At 50.5% G+C, this 18,086-nt stretch overlaps 1 protein-coding gene and 1 long non-coding RNA gene across 6 annotated transcripts in view; one reads left to right on the top strand and one right to left on the bottom strand.

Moving 5' to 3' along the window:
* TMEM74B (transmembrane protein 74B) overlaps nucleotides 1-17,715 on the top strand; it is a 28,871-nt gene extending 11,156 nt beyond the window's left edge. Inside the window, exons 2-4 of one of the 5 annotated variants that reach the window (XM_060032828.1) lie at nucleotides 2,054-2,107; nucleotides 7,927-8,029; nucleotides 16,735-17,715. In XM_060032828.1, the coding sequence (XP_059888811.1) occupies nucleotides 16,776-17,474 (699 nt within the window). In that variant the 5' untranslated portion in view covers nucleotides 2,054-2,107; nucleotides 7,927-8,029; nucleotides 16,735-16,775 and the 3' untranslated portion in view covers nucleotides 17,475-17,715. Of the gene's footprint in view, nucleotides 1-2,053; nucleotides 2,108-7,926; nucleotides 8,030-11,609; nucleotides 11,872-11,981; nucleotides 12,105-16,734 lie in introns of those variants that run through there. The other 4 variants (XM_060032827.1, XM_060032830.1, XM_060032829.1 and 1 more) reach the window with 4 other exon arrangements.
* Nucleotides 5,877-11,716, bottom strand: LOC132438593 (uncharacterized). Its single transcript, XR_009522206.1, has 3 exons — nucleotides 11,554-11,716; nucleotides 10,639-10,794; nucleotides 5,877-6,118 (listed from the first exon to the last, which is right to left on the bottom strand). It is a non-coding gene; the product is annotated as an uncharacterized lncRNA (long non-coding RNA).
* Nucleotides 17,716-18,086: the final 371 nt, after the last annotated feature.

The following is an 18,086-nucleotide window of genomic DNA, read 5'->3' as shown; positions in this document are numbered from 1 at the left end:
GACACTATTTAAAAAGGCAGATATGAAAAATAACTAAATAGAACTTATAGAAGTAAAATTTATAGTAAATGTTTATAAATCAAAGAAAAAAGAGTGTACATTTAAGTGTAGTGCCAGAAGACAGAGTTAGGGCAGGTGATACAGGACATAGGGAGGCAGATTACGACTCAGTAGGAGGAAAGTGTTGCTTAGAATTCTTCCAGGCAGTGGGCACTCAGCCAGTGGAGTGGGGAAGCACGGCCCAGACGATCAGGGAGGCTGGAGAAGGGGCTCCACTGGCTCAGAGATGGCACCTGCAGCATCCTTGCAAGTGTGAGACTGACTGCACAGGGAAGGGGGCCAGGACACTGTATAGGAAGCCAGGACAACTGGGTTCTAAGCCGGTTGTACCAAATTTTCTAAGTGAGCTTGAGCCTCATCCTTTCCATCTTAAGCATAATGAGGCTCAAAATAGTTACAGAAATGAGTTGTAAGAAAAATCACATTTCTTATATCCTGGATTTTACAGCTTAAGTTGCATCCTGACTGCCACATGCAGAGAAAATTTTATGTGCAATTTCTCCTAGTTAGCTGTTACTCTTTAGAACCAAAGAGGATCCAAGAATCTCCTGCTTACCACACTCACACCCCTTCTGAACACAGGGGCAGAAATGATTGCTTCCAGGCAGGTCACCAGGCTTTGTGTCACTTGACCATGTAATTATGGGACAACTGCTTGGATCAGAAATGGGTGTCCCAGCCCAAGGCAGCCACCTGCAGACTGGACAGGAGGGAGACCCTCGGCTCGTGGGTGATGGTGTGAAAGCAGCTATGTTCTGGGTGGTGAGCAAATGATCCAATCAGACCTTCTCTCAGAGAATTTGAATTTGCCACAGTCAGAGGGGTTGGATTGTCCCAAGACTACTGTGTAATGAAACTCTCCAAAACTCCATACCTTCAAACAACAACTGTTTATTTTTGCTCTTGAGTTTGTGGTTTGGCTAAGGTGGTCTGCATCGGTCTTCAGGTCTGCAGATTTGTGCCTTCGCCATGGGTCTCTTGTCCTCCTCCTAGAATCACTGGGCTACTGGGGCAAGTTCTTCTCTTGGCAATGGCAGAGGATAGAGAGCAAGTGGAACCATGTGAGGCCTCTTTTTTTTGCGGTACGCGGGCCTCTCACTGCTGTGGCCTCTCCCATTGCGGAGCACAGGCTCCGGATGCGCAGGCTCAGGGGCCATGGCTCACCGGCCCAGCCCCTCGGCGGCATGTGGGATCTTCCAGGACCGGGGCACGAACCCGTGTCCCCTGCATCAGCAGGCGGACTCTCAACCACTGCGCCACCAGGGAAGCCCCAAGCTGTCACTTTTGCCATGTAAGCAAAGTGAGTCACACAGCCAAGCCCCAAATTAAGAGGCCAGAATGTATACTCCACCTATGAAGAGATTGTGCCACGTGTGGAGTTAGGGAGGAATGAAGAAGGGGGGCTGGCGATTCTATACTAGAAGGAAGTTAGTTCAGAAGCAGGGCCACAGACCCCGAGGGGTCCAGACGGAAGGCGGCAAGCAGAAACCATGAGATGGCAGGAGCTGGAGTCAGGAAGAGTTGCTGGGTGGCAGCGGCAGGAGACACAGAAAGGACTAGAGAGACTGGAGGATGATTTAGGACAATTAACATTTACTGCTCTCTGACTCCAGACCAGGCATCGTGATAAGCCCTTGACAACACAACCTCATCTCATCCTCAAAACCTTGTGACTGCAGTTCCCAAACTGAGCGCCAAGGCACCCAGAGGCACTTCAGAAAACTCACAGGGGCACTGCAAAATATTTTCAAAATTTGAGGGAAATACAATAATATCTGTTGAATACTGTACAAACTACATTAAGTTGTTTGAACCTAATTTAACAAACAACTGTTAGACATTCCTTCGGGCCTGGTGCACTGTGAAAAAATTACAGAGATGATAAGGATGCCATGAACTGAGAACATTTGGGAACGTCTGCCTACGAGGTAGGCACCATTGTTATCTGCATGTTATAGCTGATGAAGAGCCTATTATTAACCCTTTTTTACAGGTGAGGAAACTGAGGCTCAAAGAGGCATAGATTTTCCTAGGATCACCCCAGCAGGTAAGCAACAGGGTTGGAATTAGAACCTGTTCTCCCTGACCTGTGTGGGAGGGTCTTGCCTGTTGTCTTGCAGGGGTGGAGGGTCAAGCGGGGGCTCAGGCTAGGCCATCTGCTGCCATCCTGGGCAGCCCAGCAGGTTCTCTGCCCAACAGAGGAGTGGTGTTGATAGGAGTGCTTGGCTATTAGAGTCTGATGCTCTGTCCTTGGCCTCCAGTGCCAACATTGAATTATCCTGGGAAGACATTTCTTGTGGTTAACTTGTTTTGACACACTTTCATTTATTTTTAATCCTACTCTCACGATCCTGGCTCAGAGAACGTTTTATTTCATAGGCTTGGAAAGCCTTGGCACATGGGGAGAAGGGGAGGTGGAACCAGGAGGCCTAGGAAAGGAAAGAACTTAAACTCCTCAGCGAGGAAAAATGTCCTCACCAATTATCAAAGCCAGAATGGCCATCCATGCCTCATCCATGGGCAGCTGGCCTCCATGTGCCAGACGAGACTCTGCCCTGGATGCCAGAGGTATGGCGCTGAGTAAAAAGACCTCACACCTGACCTCACAGGGCTTATGGTCCAGCTAGTAGGAGAATTCATTAGCCATCAAGTGGTTCAAAAATCATACTTTATATCACAAACCCGGAATATATATATGAATGCATGAATATATGAATGAATGGATGAATGAATAAATGTGCAAATGAAGAAACCATGGCTCAGATGGTGATGTGAGTTGCCCAAACAAGTCAGCAGCTGTGGCAAAAATTGCAGGTTGTTCCTCAATATCCCTTCTCCCATTCACACATGGCAAAAGACTATCCCTAGACTCCCCGGCAGGGAAGTGTGGTCAGATGATTAAATCCTGGTCAGTGGGATATGAATGGATGTGATGTGTGCAATTTCTGGGCTGTGCCTTTAAAAGGGGGGAGGAGGATTCCTGCCCCTCCCCCTGCTTCTCCTTCTGCTGACTGGAATATACTCATAAGGGCTGGAGGTGGAGCAGCCATCTTGGGCCACCAGGTGGAGGATGGCAGAGCAACAAGATAGAAAGAACTGAGGTCCCCTGCGACTTGTGAAGCCACCGTATCAGCCTTAACTGCTGTGTGTGCTTTTACACGAAAGAGAAATGAATTCTGTTTTATTAAAGGCACTATCATTTTGGGCCTCTTTATTACAGGAGTCAAACCAATATCCTAAAACTATAGCAGCAGAGCTAGAGGGAGAAGCCAGGTTCCTTGACTGCCCCCACTCAGGCCCTTCCATAATCCCCCCACCTATATATTTTATTCTCTTCCAAGTGTCTTCTTGTTTGAGACCTGATCTGCTCCTCACAACAGCGCTGTGAAGTCCATAGCAGGGAGAGGACTTCCGTGATGCTCACTGGACAGACAGGGAACCCAAGGTGTAAGAGTAGTAGGTGACCTGCCCTGAGACACATGGGCAGAGTTACTTCCATCTCTTGGATGTAGCAGGTGGGCTCAGTGATCTCACTGAGCTCTGCCTCCGTGTCTGACTCCTAATCTAGGGCCCTACCCAGCCTTGAGGGCGGTCCCTCTTTTATCCTGGGCATCTTCGCCCTCATCCCCACTTTGTAAAATACAAATAAGGTGGAAGTTTAGCAGAGAGAAGCTTCCACATTGTGAGAGCCCTTAAGCCCACCTTTCTTACCACGCAAGCTCGTGCCATCACAGCAGCCAGCTGGAGCACACGGATGGAGGACCAGTTGACTTGGGGGTCCCAACACTGCCTCTTCTTCTGTGCTATTTCCCCCCTCCCAGCAGGCCCTCGCTTCACCCCAGACAGCAAGGCTGGTAATCTGATCATTTGTCTTCTGCCTGTGCTCTTTATCTGTGTACTCATGGGTCCTGAACATGCCCTGCACCTCTGTGTCCTGTAGCAAATGCTTCCAGAGCTCCACCCACATCTCCCTGACATTCCCCTTCTCCATATGTACCCAGGGCTTCCTACTGCAAAGTACATCTGACTCTCTGCTTAAGGAACGTGCTTGACCTGTGCAGAGGACAGGCTGGACGTGCTGGCAAAAAGGAGTTGGTAGATAAATACCTCCCTTCCCTCAGCTCTCTGGTGGGACAATACTCAGTCCAGCAGGACTGAGTCCCAGTTGCCTGCAGCAGCCATGGGCTTGCCCACTGGTACATCGGAAGCCTTCCCTTCCGTTCCGTGTCGAACTTCCCCACTCCTCTGCAGTGCTTCCTGGAACCACCTCCCAGATAAACCACTTGCCCTCAAATTCTTGTCTCGGGTTTGCTTCTGGGGGAACTCAACCTATGACACATCCTATCCCTGTGTGCCCTGTACACATGAGTCCCGTGCACCTCTTCTGTGCATGAGTGTCCTGTATACGGGTATTCTAGCCCTTCTGCTCTGTACACAGGCACCCTGTGTACGTGAATCCTATACACACCTGTCCCATGCCCAGGTACCCAGTACACAACCCTATGTCCTTATGTCAGGGAAGCACAGCCTCTGACCCTGACGAGGTGGTGGAGACTCTGGAAGCAGAGTGGAACTGTGGGAAAAGTGTTTCTTGGCCGCAACTAGCCTTGGGTGTGACTCTGAGGCAAGCTGCCCAGTTGATGTGAGTCCCAATTCCCTCGCCAGGTGAATGAGTGGGAGATAAAACTGAATGGGGTAGGGAGAGTAGGCATGCGGCCAATCAGCCCTGGTCTATCTGAGGTTCCCCAATCCATCTGGAAGTCCAGGCCCTTGGTTCTGGTTGTACTTCTACTACCCCTCAGTGTGGCTACAGAGCGATTTCCTCTCTTTGGCATTCAATTTTCCTAAATGTAGGAAAGGGGATTAGGAATTCCCTGGCGGTCCAGTGGTTAAGACTCGGCGCTTTCACTGCGGTGGCCTGGGTTCAATCCCTGGTTGGGGAACTAAGATCCTGCAAGCCTTGTGGCTCGGCCAAAAAAAAAAAAAGTGGGGGGGAGTGGGGAGAATAACATTAACAGCTCAGGAAGTTTGCACATGCTTTGAAAATTATGATGGAACTCAGCATAGTGGCTATCAGCACTTAGTTGGGGTCTGGATTTGAATCCCAGAAATGTCGTAAACCGGCTGTGTGACCTTGGGCAAGTTATTAACCACTCTTGCCTCCACTTCCTCATCTTAAAATGGAGATAATCATAGCACCTGCATGACAGGTGGTTACGATAATTAAGTGAGTTAATGTTTGTACAGCACTTAGAATATTGCCTGGCATTTGGAGAGGGCTACATAAGTGTTTGTCAATTAAAATAAACACACAAGTAATTCATTACTATTACCTCATCCTTGAGCCTGTTAAGAGTTATTCCCTCCTCCAGTAATACTTTTCCTTTCTCCCCCTTTCTTCCCCTAGTGAAACTTTAAGTTTGCCTGGGTTATTCTTTCATATGACCCTTTTGGACACACTGAAGGCTGTATTCAGAGTTTTCTCACCTGGAACACAGGAGGTCAGATTGGATCTGTATTTTTCAAACTTCAGCTACTCACATACCTCCTTCTCGGTTTTGCCTACCACCTCTACTTTGACTTACTTGTATTTGTCTTTAAACCGATCATATTAGATAGGAAAACTCTTCTGAGTGACAGAAAATTCCAGGTAATAATAGCTTATACAAGAGTTTATTTCTCTAACAAATAAAAGTGTGGGAAGGGCTTCCCTGGTGGCGCGGTGGTTGGGGGTCCACCTGCCGATGCAGGGGACATGGGTTCGTGCCCCGGTCCGGGGGGATCCCACATGCCGCGGAGGGGCTGGGCCCGTGAGCCATGGCCGCTGAGCCTGTGCGTCCAGAGCCTGTGCTCCGCAACGGGAGAGGCCGCAGCAGTGAGAGGCCCGCGTACCGCAAAAAAAAAAAAAAAAAAGTGTGGGAAACTATCCCAGGCTGGTGTTTCCATGGTCATCTGGGATCTAGATTCCTTCAATTTTTTTGCTCCCCCATCCTAACGTGCTTCCAGCTCATGGTCCAAGACTACTGCTCCAGCTCCAGCCATCAGGTCTGCATCCTGGCTGCAGGAATGACAAAAGGGGAGAAGGAGGTCATATCCCCTTCCTTTAAGAACACTTAATACATTTTGCCCACACCTTCTCCTCTGATGATGAATAATGGCTCATTGCCTACCTGTTCATACATAACTGCAAGGGAGGCTGGGAAATGGAATCCTTATTCTGATTGCACTGTGCTAGCTATCGGTCAACAAGTCTATCCCAGTGGAAGAAAAGGAGAGTGTATAGTGGGGGAAACCAGCAGAATATGTTGCTCCAACTTCATATAGACGCATATATTTTTCTGTCCTCATTCTAAGCAATATTATCCATGATATCTTTAGTTTCCTGAGCTAGTTATCTATTTTTCTAAAACACATTAGAATAAAATAAATACCTAGCCATTAAAATGAATACATATACATATGGGGGTGTGTGTATACAGATACAGGATAGATGGTGGGAGACTGTTACTGCCTCCAGTGATCCATGCCTCTCAGTATTCATACACTTATGTAGACCCCTCCCCTTGACTCTGGGCTGGCCTGTGACATTCACTAAAGCGATAGAATGCAGCAGAAGTGACATTGTGACTGTTCCCTCAGCTTTAGGAAGCTCCAACAGCTTCTGCTTTTGTACTCTGGGAAAGTTGAGTGCCATAAAAACTCTGACTACCTTGAGACCACCACTGTATAAGGAAGCCCACGCTAGCCACCTGGAGAGTGTGGTAGATAATAGGAGAACCCACAGCCAGTTCCCAGCTGTTTGTATCACCCTAGCTGACACCATGTAGAGAAGAATTGAGCTGTCCCCACCAAATCCAGCCCAAACTGCAAAACTGAGCAAATAAATAATTTTCTTTTAAGCTGATAAATTTTGGGGTGCAGCCATAGATAACCAAACACATTTATCTATATAACACCAAGAAATCATGTCATGTACCATACCCTTTGGAAAATTCTGGATTAAGTGATATTCTAATATTCTACAAGAACATTCTCTCACAGACCCACACGTCTCATAGACACATAACTGCAGTGAATTGATTGAGGACTTATCACATGCCAACATGACCACAATAACCTCCTGATGGTCTCTGCTTTCTCTCTTGTCCCCTTGCACCTGGGAGCAGCCAGAGGGAGAAGGTTTGCAAAATGCAAATCTGATCACGTCATTCTCCTGCTTACCACCCACTGCAATGTCCACAAGGAGTCTTCTTAGGTTCAACTACACACTCAGACTCAACAGATGACCACAAGCCATACTTGGCATTGACATACTCTGATGGATGGAAGACAGGAACCTCAGCTTGCTAGAATGGCACTCAATGTCAGCACCAGCACTCAACTCTCCCTCTCAGCGGGGGAGTCCTTGCTGCATGTGTACCAGAGCAGTACAGCACAGGTTCGAGGAAATGAATCCCCATCTAGTGGGTGCAGGAGTCATCGTGGCTTAAAAGCTTCATGTCCCCTGGGAGCCGATACCTTTGTACCTGCCCAGTTACAGGAGTCACCATGCTCATGAAGCCCAAAATATGATTTCCCACCAGGTATTTATAGTTCCTCTCATCCCAGATGCAATTTACCAATCAGGGGTCTTTAAGAAAAAAAAAAAACCCTTTAGTTTTTAGAACAGTTTTAGATTTACAGAAAAATTGGGAAGATAGCACAAAGAGTTCCCATACCCAATTTCTTCTATTATTAACACCTTATATTAGTATGATAAATTTGTTATAATTAATGAACCAATATTGATCCATTATTATTAGCTAAAGTCCACACTTTGTTCAGATTTCCTTAGTATTTACCTAATGTCCTTTTTTCCTATTCCAGGATCTCATCCAGGACACCACAGTACATTTAGCCGTCATGCATCTTTAAGGCTCCTCTTGGCTGTGACAGTTTCTCAGACTTTCCTTGTTTCAACAGTTCTGAGGTCAGGTATTTTGTAAAATGTTCCTCAGCTGGGATTTGTGTGATGTTTATCTCCTGGTTAGACTGGGGTTATGGGTTTTGTGAAAGAGATCCCAGAGGTAAAGTGCCAGTCCCATCACACCATATCAAGGATACATACTATTAACATAATTGGACTGTTGATGTTGACTTTGATCCCCTGGCTGAGGTAATCAGGTTTGTCAGTTTCTCCACTATAAAATTATCTCCACCCCCACTTCCATACTGTACTCTCTGAAAGGCACTATGCTCCGCCCACACTTAAGAATTGGGGAGTTATGCACAAATAATAGAGAATAAACTAGTGGTTACCAGTGGGGAGAGGGGAGGGACGATACAGAGGTGGAGGGGTGGGAGGTACAAACTATTGTGTGTAAGATAGGCTACAAGAATGTATTGTACAACCCGGGGGAATATAGCCAATATTTTGTAATAACTGTAAATGGAATGTAACATTTAAAAATTGTATAAAAAATCTCTACACAGGAGTCTAAAAAAAAAAAAGAATTGGGGTGTTACGTTGCTTCCTTGAGGATGGAATATTTGGAATTCAGCATCAGAGATTTCTCTTTTCCCCCCATTTTTTCATTTATCATATTTTAGGTTACAATCCAATATTTTTTTTTTGATCAAATTTTTCTAACTTTGGCTATTAGGAGCTCTTTTAGTCAGCCCCTATGTCCTTTGACATACCCCCATCATTGTGTGTGTGTGCGTGTGCGTGTGTGTGTGTGTGCGTGTGGTTTGTTCCTTCCTTACTTTCTGGCACTATCAGATGCTCCAGGCTTGTCTTGTACATTTCCTGCTCCAGTCCTAGAATCAGCCGTTTCTCCCTGGTTCCTTTTATTGGAGAGTGGTATTAGAAACCAAGATATGAGAACCAGGTGCGCTTGTTGCTATGCAGTGTCATGCAGCTAGGTTCTCTCAGCTGACAGAGAAAGGAAATATAGTGTATACTGACTTGTGTATATATACATTTATAGTTATCTATCACATGTATCATAAATACGTACTCATCTACATCAATATTATGTTAAACATGAGTTCATACTGATATCTCCAATTCTAATCCATTACCACATGGATCATTCTAGGCTCCTCCTTGGGGTCATTTTTATCATAGCAATGTTGCCTAGTAACAGAGTGATATATGTTTATCTGTTTCCAAGGAAACAGAGCTAGACAGTTAACCAAAGGTCAAATTCTCATGCAGAAGAGGAAAAGTTTGTTAACTCTTTACTCACTGGTCAATGACTCCCCACTGCTCTGGGGATAAAGAACCAACTGCTTGGCTTACAAGGATTCTCAGTGACCTGGCTCACTGACAGTCCAGCCTCATCTCCAACGTTCCTTATTGAGCCCTTCAGGGCAACCACCCTGGTGTCCGTCAAGCCTCACACTCACCATACTCTCTTCTACCCCAGGGCCCTTGCCCATGCCAGTCCCTCTGCTGGGCCTCTCTTCCTGCTGTCTTTACCTAGTTGCCTCCTATTCATCCTTTCAATCTCGGCTCAGTCCTCACTTCTGCAGTGGAGCCAGGAGCCATCCCCATCTCCCAGACTAGGTCAGCACCTTGCTGAAAGCTTGAACAGCACTATGTACCTTTGCTCTGTGGCAGTGTTACATTTACTTATCCTTTTCTCCCACTGGAATACAAACTTCTAAAGGGTAGGGATGAAGTCTACCTAATTAATCAGTATATAATAGGAGCTCAATAAATATTTGCTCATTTTCTCCATTCTTTATTCAATAAATATTTATCAAGGGCCTCCTATGTGTTGGCTCCTTTTCTAGTGTCTGGGGATACAGGAGGGAGGGAAACAGGCAAAGCTTCTGCCTCTTGACACATATTTTAGTGGTCGTGACAATAAAGAAAGAAATAAGCAACTGTCAGGAGTTGATAAATGCTATGGAGAAAAATTCAGAGTTAAGGAGTAAAGGGTGCTGGGGCACTGCTAGTTTTAAAAGGATGATGTAGGAAGGTGTCTCTGAGAAGGTGACATTTGAGCAAAGACGTGAAGGAAGTGAGGGCGAGCTCTGGGGGTCTCAGGAAGAAGAGTGTCCCAGGCAGAAGGAACAGCAAAGGCAAAGGCTCTGAGGCAGGGCTGAGGGAGGGAACTGTGCACGCTTTACAGGGAGTATCTCATCTAATCCCTATAACCCTTGCTAAGTCCATTAAACAGATGAGGAAACTGAGCTCTGAGAGGGGACGAGGCCACACACCCATGAATGGTGGAGCTGGGATTCTCTCGGGAGTCTGGTGCCACAGCCAGCTCCTTTTGAGGTCCCTGACAATAGGCTTCTGGAAGGCAGGAGGAGACTGAAGCCCTCCCATCCCCGGAGGTCCTGCCCAGGTCTCTGTCACACTTGCCTCAAAGGCCTGGCCTCCAGGGTGGCCTCCACTGTCCTGCTTGTCAAGGACAGCACAGGCCTTTGGAGCAGGACATGTCAGGTTTTCACATGTCAGGTTTTCACATCTGTCCTTCCAGATGGCTGACCTCTGCTGACACTTCCAAAGCTCCTGGAGTCTGCATTTTCATGATTCCATTGGCAGAGGCGAATACTGAGGCTCAGAGAGGCGGGAGGACTTACCAGAGGCCACGAGAGTGAGCTGGCCACGGAGACTTCTGGAAACCCCATGATCTTCACACGGACCTCCTCTCTGGGCTTCACTTGGGCCCCCAAAGAGGGAGAGTCTCCTTAACTTTTGTGCTCTAGGCATCTCACTGATTCACCCTAATCTGAGCCCTTTAATGGAGAGAAATAGTGGAATCTGCCCTACTCACCACCTGCTCACCCAAACCCACCAATGGGCTCTGGGGGGATCAGACAGGGGCCCTGTTCTCCAGGAGGTGCCAGTCTGATGAGGGATGCTGGCACTCACTGAAAGTCACAACTCTCAGAAATAAGGACAATAACGCAGGCAAAGAGCACAGCTGTAGGGGCCCCTGGGGCGAGGGAGTGTGTGGGGCAGCGAGCTAGGCTTCCCAGGGGAGGGGGCACTACAGCTGGGCCTTGGAGGAAGAAGGTGTGTGTGGCCATTGGTAATCCTCCAAGATAACACCCGTCTTGGGCTGTGTACCTCAGTGTCCCACAAAAAAAGAAGAGCAGGGGAAAAGGAGGAGTGCGCGCGCGCGCGCTCGTGTGTGTGTGTGTGTGTGTGTGTGTGTGTGTGTGTGTGTGTGTGTGTGTGTGTGTGTGTGTGTGTGTGTGTGTGTGTGTGTGTGTGTGTGTGTGTGTGTGTGTGTGTGTGTGTTTGGGGGTGAGGGGTGGTCTTCAGAGGCTTCTTTTCAGCCTTCAGGTGGCGCCCTTGAGCCACGGAGTCACAAACGCCAGAGAAGACTATCCCGACCTAAGGACCTCGGAGAGGACCCTGGGTCCTACCTGAGGGCTGTGTGTGTGTGAGGGGGTCAGGAGAGGAGGAAGAGTGGGGGCTTGGCGCAGTAGGGGCTCCCCAGCCGAGGGGCGAGGCCGGCGGCCGAGGGAGGGGTCTCTTTCAGCACTCACCCCCGCGCCTCGCCGCTGCGTCCAGGCACCACGAGATGAAGGCTCCAGTTCCCTAAGCCCAGGTGCTGGCGAAACAGATCTGCCCCAAGGGGTGGGGAGGGCAGGAGGATGGATCCGTGTCCCCCCACTCTCACCCTAGTCCGTTACCCTCCTCCCAGTGCCTCCCCGCGCTAACTCTCCCGGCGCCCTCGCCGGCCGCGGGCGGAGCCCGATCCGCTGCGCTCGGCGATCCCCGGCTCCCGCCCCTTCCCCGTCCTCCCTCCCCGGAGCCCTCAGAGGCCGTGGCCGCCTCGGTACAGCCCCGCGCGGAGCGAGCAGGTAAGTGCGCCGCGGCAGCGTCTCCGGGCCGGGCCCGGCCGGGAAGGGGGCGGGAGCCGGGGAGGGCGAGGAGGAGGCGGCGGCCAGGCCCGCTTTCTCCCGGGCTGCGCCGCAGCACAGACACCGGCGGGCGGGCACCGGCTGCGGGGAGGCGCACTGGGAGGACGCGCCCTCGCCGTTGCCCGGCGCCCTCGCCTCCCGCGTGGGGAGGCAGTGAGGGAGGCCCGGCACAGGTACGCACGCGAAAAGGGGACTGCGAGGGGCGGCGGGAGACCGAGGGCCCGAGGCGGGGAGGGGCGGCCAAGGAGAGCTAGCCTGACCTCGCGGCCCGGCCGAAGGACACGAGGCGAGGGGACCCGGGCGCACGCCTGTCCTCGCAGATCCTGGCCTTCGTGGGTCGCCTGGCCGCCTGGCAACCGGCGCCGCTCTTCCCGGTCCGGCCTGGCCCGGCCCAGTGGCGTTTGTGGTCAAGGGCAGGAGCAGGGGGTGTGAGCTGCGGGCTGGCGGGCGCGCGGGTGCGGCGGGCAGTCGGGGTGCTGGGGCTTTCTGCGCGGAACTTTGGGTATAACAGCGTGGACATATCTGAGAGCCCGAGGCTTTGTGTACAACTCGTGCGTGTGTCTATCGATTGGGTTTTGTGAAGCTTACCCACTCCCGCTGTGCGTCTGTCTCCCCGCGTGTTAGTGCACACCAGTGGGTGGGGTGCTGGGCCTGGGGGGATCTTGGTGGGTCTTAGCAGTCCTGAGGGTAGTAAACTCTGTGTGTGTGTGTGTGTGTGTGTGTGTGTGTGTGTGTGTAACCAGCTCTGTCCCTTGCTGGGGTGTGGGTACCAATGTGGTCTATGGATCTGTGGCTCACACTGCGTGGCTTCCCATGTCTGTTGCATGTGGAAAAGGCCCCTGGGGGTATGAGTGTGGAACTGGGGTGTGCTTTTCAGGTCCTGTTGGACTGCATGTGAAACTGGAGTGTTACTGGTACAGTTGTGGGGTGTGAGCAGTGGACACCAGCATCATTGTCAGCTTGTCTGTTTCTGCTTATGTTTTGGATAATTTACTGGGCATGTCCTTGTAAGTGGTGGGCATCTCTGAACCTGTGTGTCAGATACATAGCAGCTCTAGGTAAGAGGGAACCTCCTTTTCCTCCACCCTCTTCCTAACTCTGCTGGCATCCTAAGGAAAAAGTTTTGGGTTCCTGCCAAGTGAAAGAGCCCTGCTCCAAGAATTTGGGTGTCCTGGGTTTTTTCTGGGATATGGAAGCATCAATGTGTTGGTCTGGGAAGGGGGTTCCTGGGCCACTCCAGGGGCTGAGTTCTGTGGAGGATGCTTAAGACATGGGTGGGGGACCACATCTGGACACCAACTGGGCAGGAGTGGTCACTGCCAGTCCCTGTTACTGGCTGGGCACTCAGGAAAATGCTTTTGGTGCCAAAAGTAAAAAAAGCCAATGAACACACCTCTCCTCTTGGTTTACTGGAAAGTGGGAGCAGTCTGGGCAGAGCCTGGCCCTGAGTAGGCACTCCCCACCCTGTGTGTGGGAAGGATTGTCTGCCTGGGCAGGTTGCCAAACCATTCCTGAGGGCTGGCTGTGTTCCAAGCCCTGTGCAGGGGGCTGCGGACCCAGACATATCCCTGCCCTCAAGCTGCTCGTGGTTGATGTTAAACAGTGGGATAAAGTAGAGAATCTACAAATGAGGCCTGGAAGACCAGGGAAGGAGGGCGGAATGATGCCACTGGTACAAGAGTGTGTGGGTTTGCAGGCTTTTAAGTGATAACAATTCTTGGGGAACCTGCTTTCAACTCCTGGCCCCCACATGCGTGCCATGGGATCTTGGCCACATTTTGTAAAATGGAGATAGTAATAACTGCTCGTGGGGCTCGTGGGGGTTCTACACAATACTCCTGAGCGAAGTGCCCGCAGTAGGGCCCAGCAGGGAGTGTAGGTGCTCAGTAAACATTTATTAAATTGGAACTCAGGAAAAAGGGACATGGTCATAGAGATGGGTTGTAAGTGGAAACAGGCTTTGTACTCACATGAAAGGCCCTGTGTGTGCTAAGAGGAGGTGTCTGATGCAGGCCCATGTTGGAAGGAAGATCAGAAAGATCGAGCCTTCCTGCCCTGAGGCTCTTTAAATTTCATTCATTCCATTCATTTTCACTTCATTCATTTGCTTATATCCTCTCTCTCTCTCTCTCCCTCTCTCTCTCTCTCTCTCTCTCTCTCTCTCTCTCTCTCACACACACACACACACACACACACACACACACACACACTGAAGCACAGAGAACTGGAGAATAAATTCAGGCACACGAATGCAGAGAAAGGTCTAGAATCCTGTGTACATGTGTGTAGACACACTAGGGCATATGAGCCACTCTGCACCTGGGGGTCTCTGTGCAGTGTGGGGACTTGGGTCTGTGGTGTATGTACCCACAGTACATCAGTGTGCAGGGGGAATGGGGTAGTTCTGCTGTGGGATCAGGAGTTCTACGTGCCAGTTGGGGCGTGTCGGGGGAGCACCAGATCTGCCTGAGGGAGGACTCCATCATCAGCTCCAGCTGAGTGTGGCTGTGAGGGAATGGGGGCTAGGGTGGTGAGATTCTTTCCTTTTGCAAGAGAAGCCAGGCATCCAAGGTTTGAAGTGTAAAATGTTCACTGCAGCACTATTTACAATAGCCAGGATATGGGACCAACCTAAATGTCCATTGACAGATGAATGGATAAAGATGTGGCTCATATATACAATGGAATATTACTCAGCCATAAAAAGAAATGAAATTGAGTTACTTGTAGTGAGGTGCATGGACCTAGAGTCTGTCATACAGAGTGAAGTAAATCAGAAATACTGTATGCTAACGCATATATATGGAATCTAAAAAAAGAAAAAGGGTGGTGGGCTTTCCTGGTGGTGCAGTGGTTAAGAATCCGCCTGCCAATGCAGGGGACATGGGTTCGAGCCCTGGTCCAGGAAGATCCCACATGCCGCGGAGCAACTAAGCCCATGCGCCACAACTACTGAGCCTGTACTCTAGAGCCCGTGCTCTGCAACGAGACGCCACTGCAATGAGCAGCCTGCGCACCACAACAAAGAGTAGCCCCTGCTCACTGCAACTAGAGAAAGCCCACACACAGCAGTGAAGTCTCAACGCAGCCAAAAATAAATAAATTTATAAAAAAAAAAAGGGGGGGTACTGATGAACCTAGTTGCGGGGCAGGAATAAAGAGGTAGACATAGAGAATGGACTTGAGGACATGGGGTGGGAGGGCGAAGCTGGGGCGAAGTGAGAGTAGCATCGACATACATACACTAAATGTAAAATAGTTGGCTGGTGGGAAGCAGCAGCATAGCACAGGGAGATCAGGTCGGTGCTTTGCAATGACCTACAGAGGTAGCATAGGGAGGATGGGAGGGAGGCTCAAGACGGAGGGGATATGGGGCATGGGTAGGCATATGGCTGATTCGCTTTGTGGTGCAACAGAAACTAACACAGTATAGTAAAGCAATTATACTCCAATAAAGATCTATTTAAAAAAATAAATTAAAAAATAAAGTGTAAAATCTTTTGCTTTTTATATATTGGCAACTGCTTCACCAAAAACCAGATGAACAGACCAGAAACAAAAAAAAGCAAAACTTCTATGAGCCAAATATGGCCCATGGGCTGTAAGCTGGTATCCTTTGGCACATGTGCTGTCTGTCTGTGTGGGTGTGTATTCAGGTACTTGGGTAGGGTGTCTCCTCTTTACCCCCTTACCTGCTCCTCTCCCAGCTCCCCTTCTGTGGTCCTCCCATCTTCTATTTACATAAAGGCATTTGGCCTTGACCTCAGTCATGGCTCTCAGATATGCTCCTTTCTCTTTGCCCTCTCAGCTTCCATGTCTCCCCTGACCACAATGGGTTCCTTCCTGGACCCCTGGCCTCCACTCTCCTCCTTCCCCATCCTGTCTGTCCTCCATGCAGCAGCCAGAGAGAGCTTTCCAAAACCTAGGCGATGTTAGCCCTCCCATCCCCAATGCCTCGCCTCCCTGGCTCCTTGGCCTGGTTTTCAGAGTCCCTAGCGAGCTGGTCCCAGCTGACCTCAAGGCACCCCTTCTCCCTCTCCAGAATGCCCTTGTCCCCTCTCAGTGCTGGGGGATTTCCCACTCATCCTCCGAGGTTTGGCTCAAATGCCACCAACTCCTAGAAGCTTCCCTAACTTTCTCCTTTTGTTCTTAGGACCACCTTCATCTCTACCCCTTCCCCTGCCCCCAGTCATTCTCACTTCATCACAACAGTGTCCATTAATTGAACTGGCAGGGGGCTTAAATGCCTTATTTTATGAAATCCTCACATCATCCCTATGAGGGAGACATTTGGCTTATTCACATTTAACAGATGAGAAAATTGAGTCTGGAAAGGTCACCTCACTTGCCAAAGCTCAAGTGGTGACGCTGGGATTAGAACCTATCTACTGTATTTAAATTCCCTCCACCATAATAGCTCATTGCTGATACTTACTGAGTCCTTACTATTCTGAGCACTTTATATGGATTAACTCAATCCCTATATCAGCCCTGTTAAATACGGAGTGGTAGTATTACTGTCATTTAATATAGAGGGAAACAGGCCCAGAGACGATACGGGAATTGCCCAAAGCCACATGCCCGCCAGTGGTGAAGCAGGATCCTAGCGCGGATTGGGTCTCACTGCTCTGTCATTATCTTATCCCCTGCCTCCCCCTCTGGCTGGCGGGCTCCCCCTCCTCCCCGGTGGAAACTCGGCCTGACTCACCTTCACATCTCTCGGGGCCTTCTGTGATGTCTGGCACCAGCAGGCTCTCAGTAGAGGTTCGCTAAATTCCACTGACTTTCTGTTTTCTCTTCTAGCTGCCCAGCGGCCAAGGGATGAGCTGGGGCCCGCCTTCCCAATGGCATCTCCCCCTGGTCTGGAACTGAAGACACTGAGCAATGGTCCCCAGGCCCCAAGGAGACCAGCTCCTCTGGGTCCAGCAGCCCCACGCAGGGAGGGTGTGGAGAATGCCTGCTTCTTTGCGGAGGAGCACGAGACTCATTTCCAGAACCCTAGGGATGCCAGACTGGGCAGCTCCCCCAGCCCCCCTGAGGGCGTCCCCTCATGGCCTCGATCCCAGAGGGACGACCTGTCCCTGCGTTCAGAAGAGGGGCCAGGCCTGGAGCCTGTGAGCCGCCCGGTGGATTACGGCTTCGTTTCCGCTCTGGTTTTCCTGGTGAGCGGGATCCTCCTGGTGGTGACTGCATACACCATCCCCCGAGAGGCCCGTGTCAACCCGGACACAGTGTCAGCACGGGAGATGGAACGACTAGAAATGTACTATGCGCGCCTGGGCTCACACCTGGACAAGTGCATCATTGCAGGCCTGGGGCTGCTCACAGTGGGCGGCATGCTCTTGTCCGTGCTGCTGATGGTCTCCCTGTGCAAGGGAGAGCTGTACCGCCGGCCGAACTTCGTCCCTGGCAGGGGCTCCAGGAAGACCTACGGCTCCATTAACCTGCGCATGAGACAGCTCAGTGGGGATGGGAGCCAGGCCCTGGTGGAGAACGAAGTCGTCCAGGTCTCGGAGACCAGCCGCACCCTCCAGGGGTCTTAAGTAAGAGCCCACCCTATCTGGCTGCTTCAGCTTCAGGGCTACAAGGCCTCCGAGTCTGGGGTTTTGGACTGAGCTCCACATAGGGCCCCGTGGAAGGAGTCCCGGGTGCTGGAGGGGGAGCTTGGGGCCTGGCCCAGGCTTCGCTTGGGAGAGCTGCCCCCGATCTGTTTTGTAGCTTGAGGTTTTGCATAAGGTTTTGTTTGAAGGATGGCTTCTGCTGCTAAAAATACAGAAGTTTGGAAACTGCTGCCCTTGGAGGATGAGTTTCTTGGCCTGCCCGAGGGTCGAGAGCTGTCTGAAAGGCTGCCCATCCTGTTCCCCATGTCTTGGGGAATTCCGGGTTCTCTGCTGTCCTCATCAGCCATGGATGGGTGTTGGGCAAACTTGGCTTTGAGCCCTGACTGTCTAAGGTGGGAGGTGGCTTCATGATGAGGGGAGAAGTCAGCCCTGGGACGACCTCCCCACTCCAGGCCTCAGTCCCCCTGACTGTGAGGTGAGAGGGATGGCCCCTCCAGTTCTGCCCTAGGAATTCCTATATGGAATGGGAGCCCAGTTTCTGCATCTGGCCGTTCCTTCAGGGGACGAGAGTGTCTGGCAGGTGCTGACCATTCT

Source organism: Delphinus delphis, chromosome 15 (assembly GCF_949987515.2).
Source record: "Delphinus delphis chromosome 15, mDelDel1.2, whole genome shotgun sequence".
Classification (NCBI taxonomy): Eukaryota; Metazoa; Chordata; class Mammalia; order Artiodactyla; family Delphinidae; genus Delphinus; species Delphinus delphis.
Note: the sequence above shows the minus strand (reverse complement) of the source record. Positions and strands in the feature narration are given on the sequence as shown.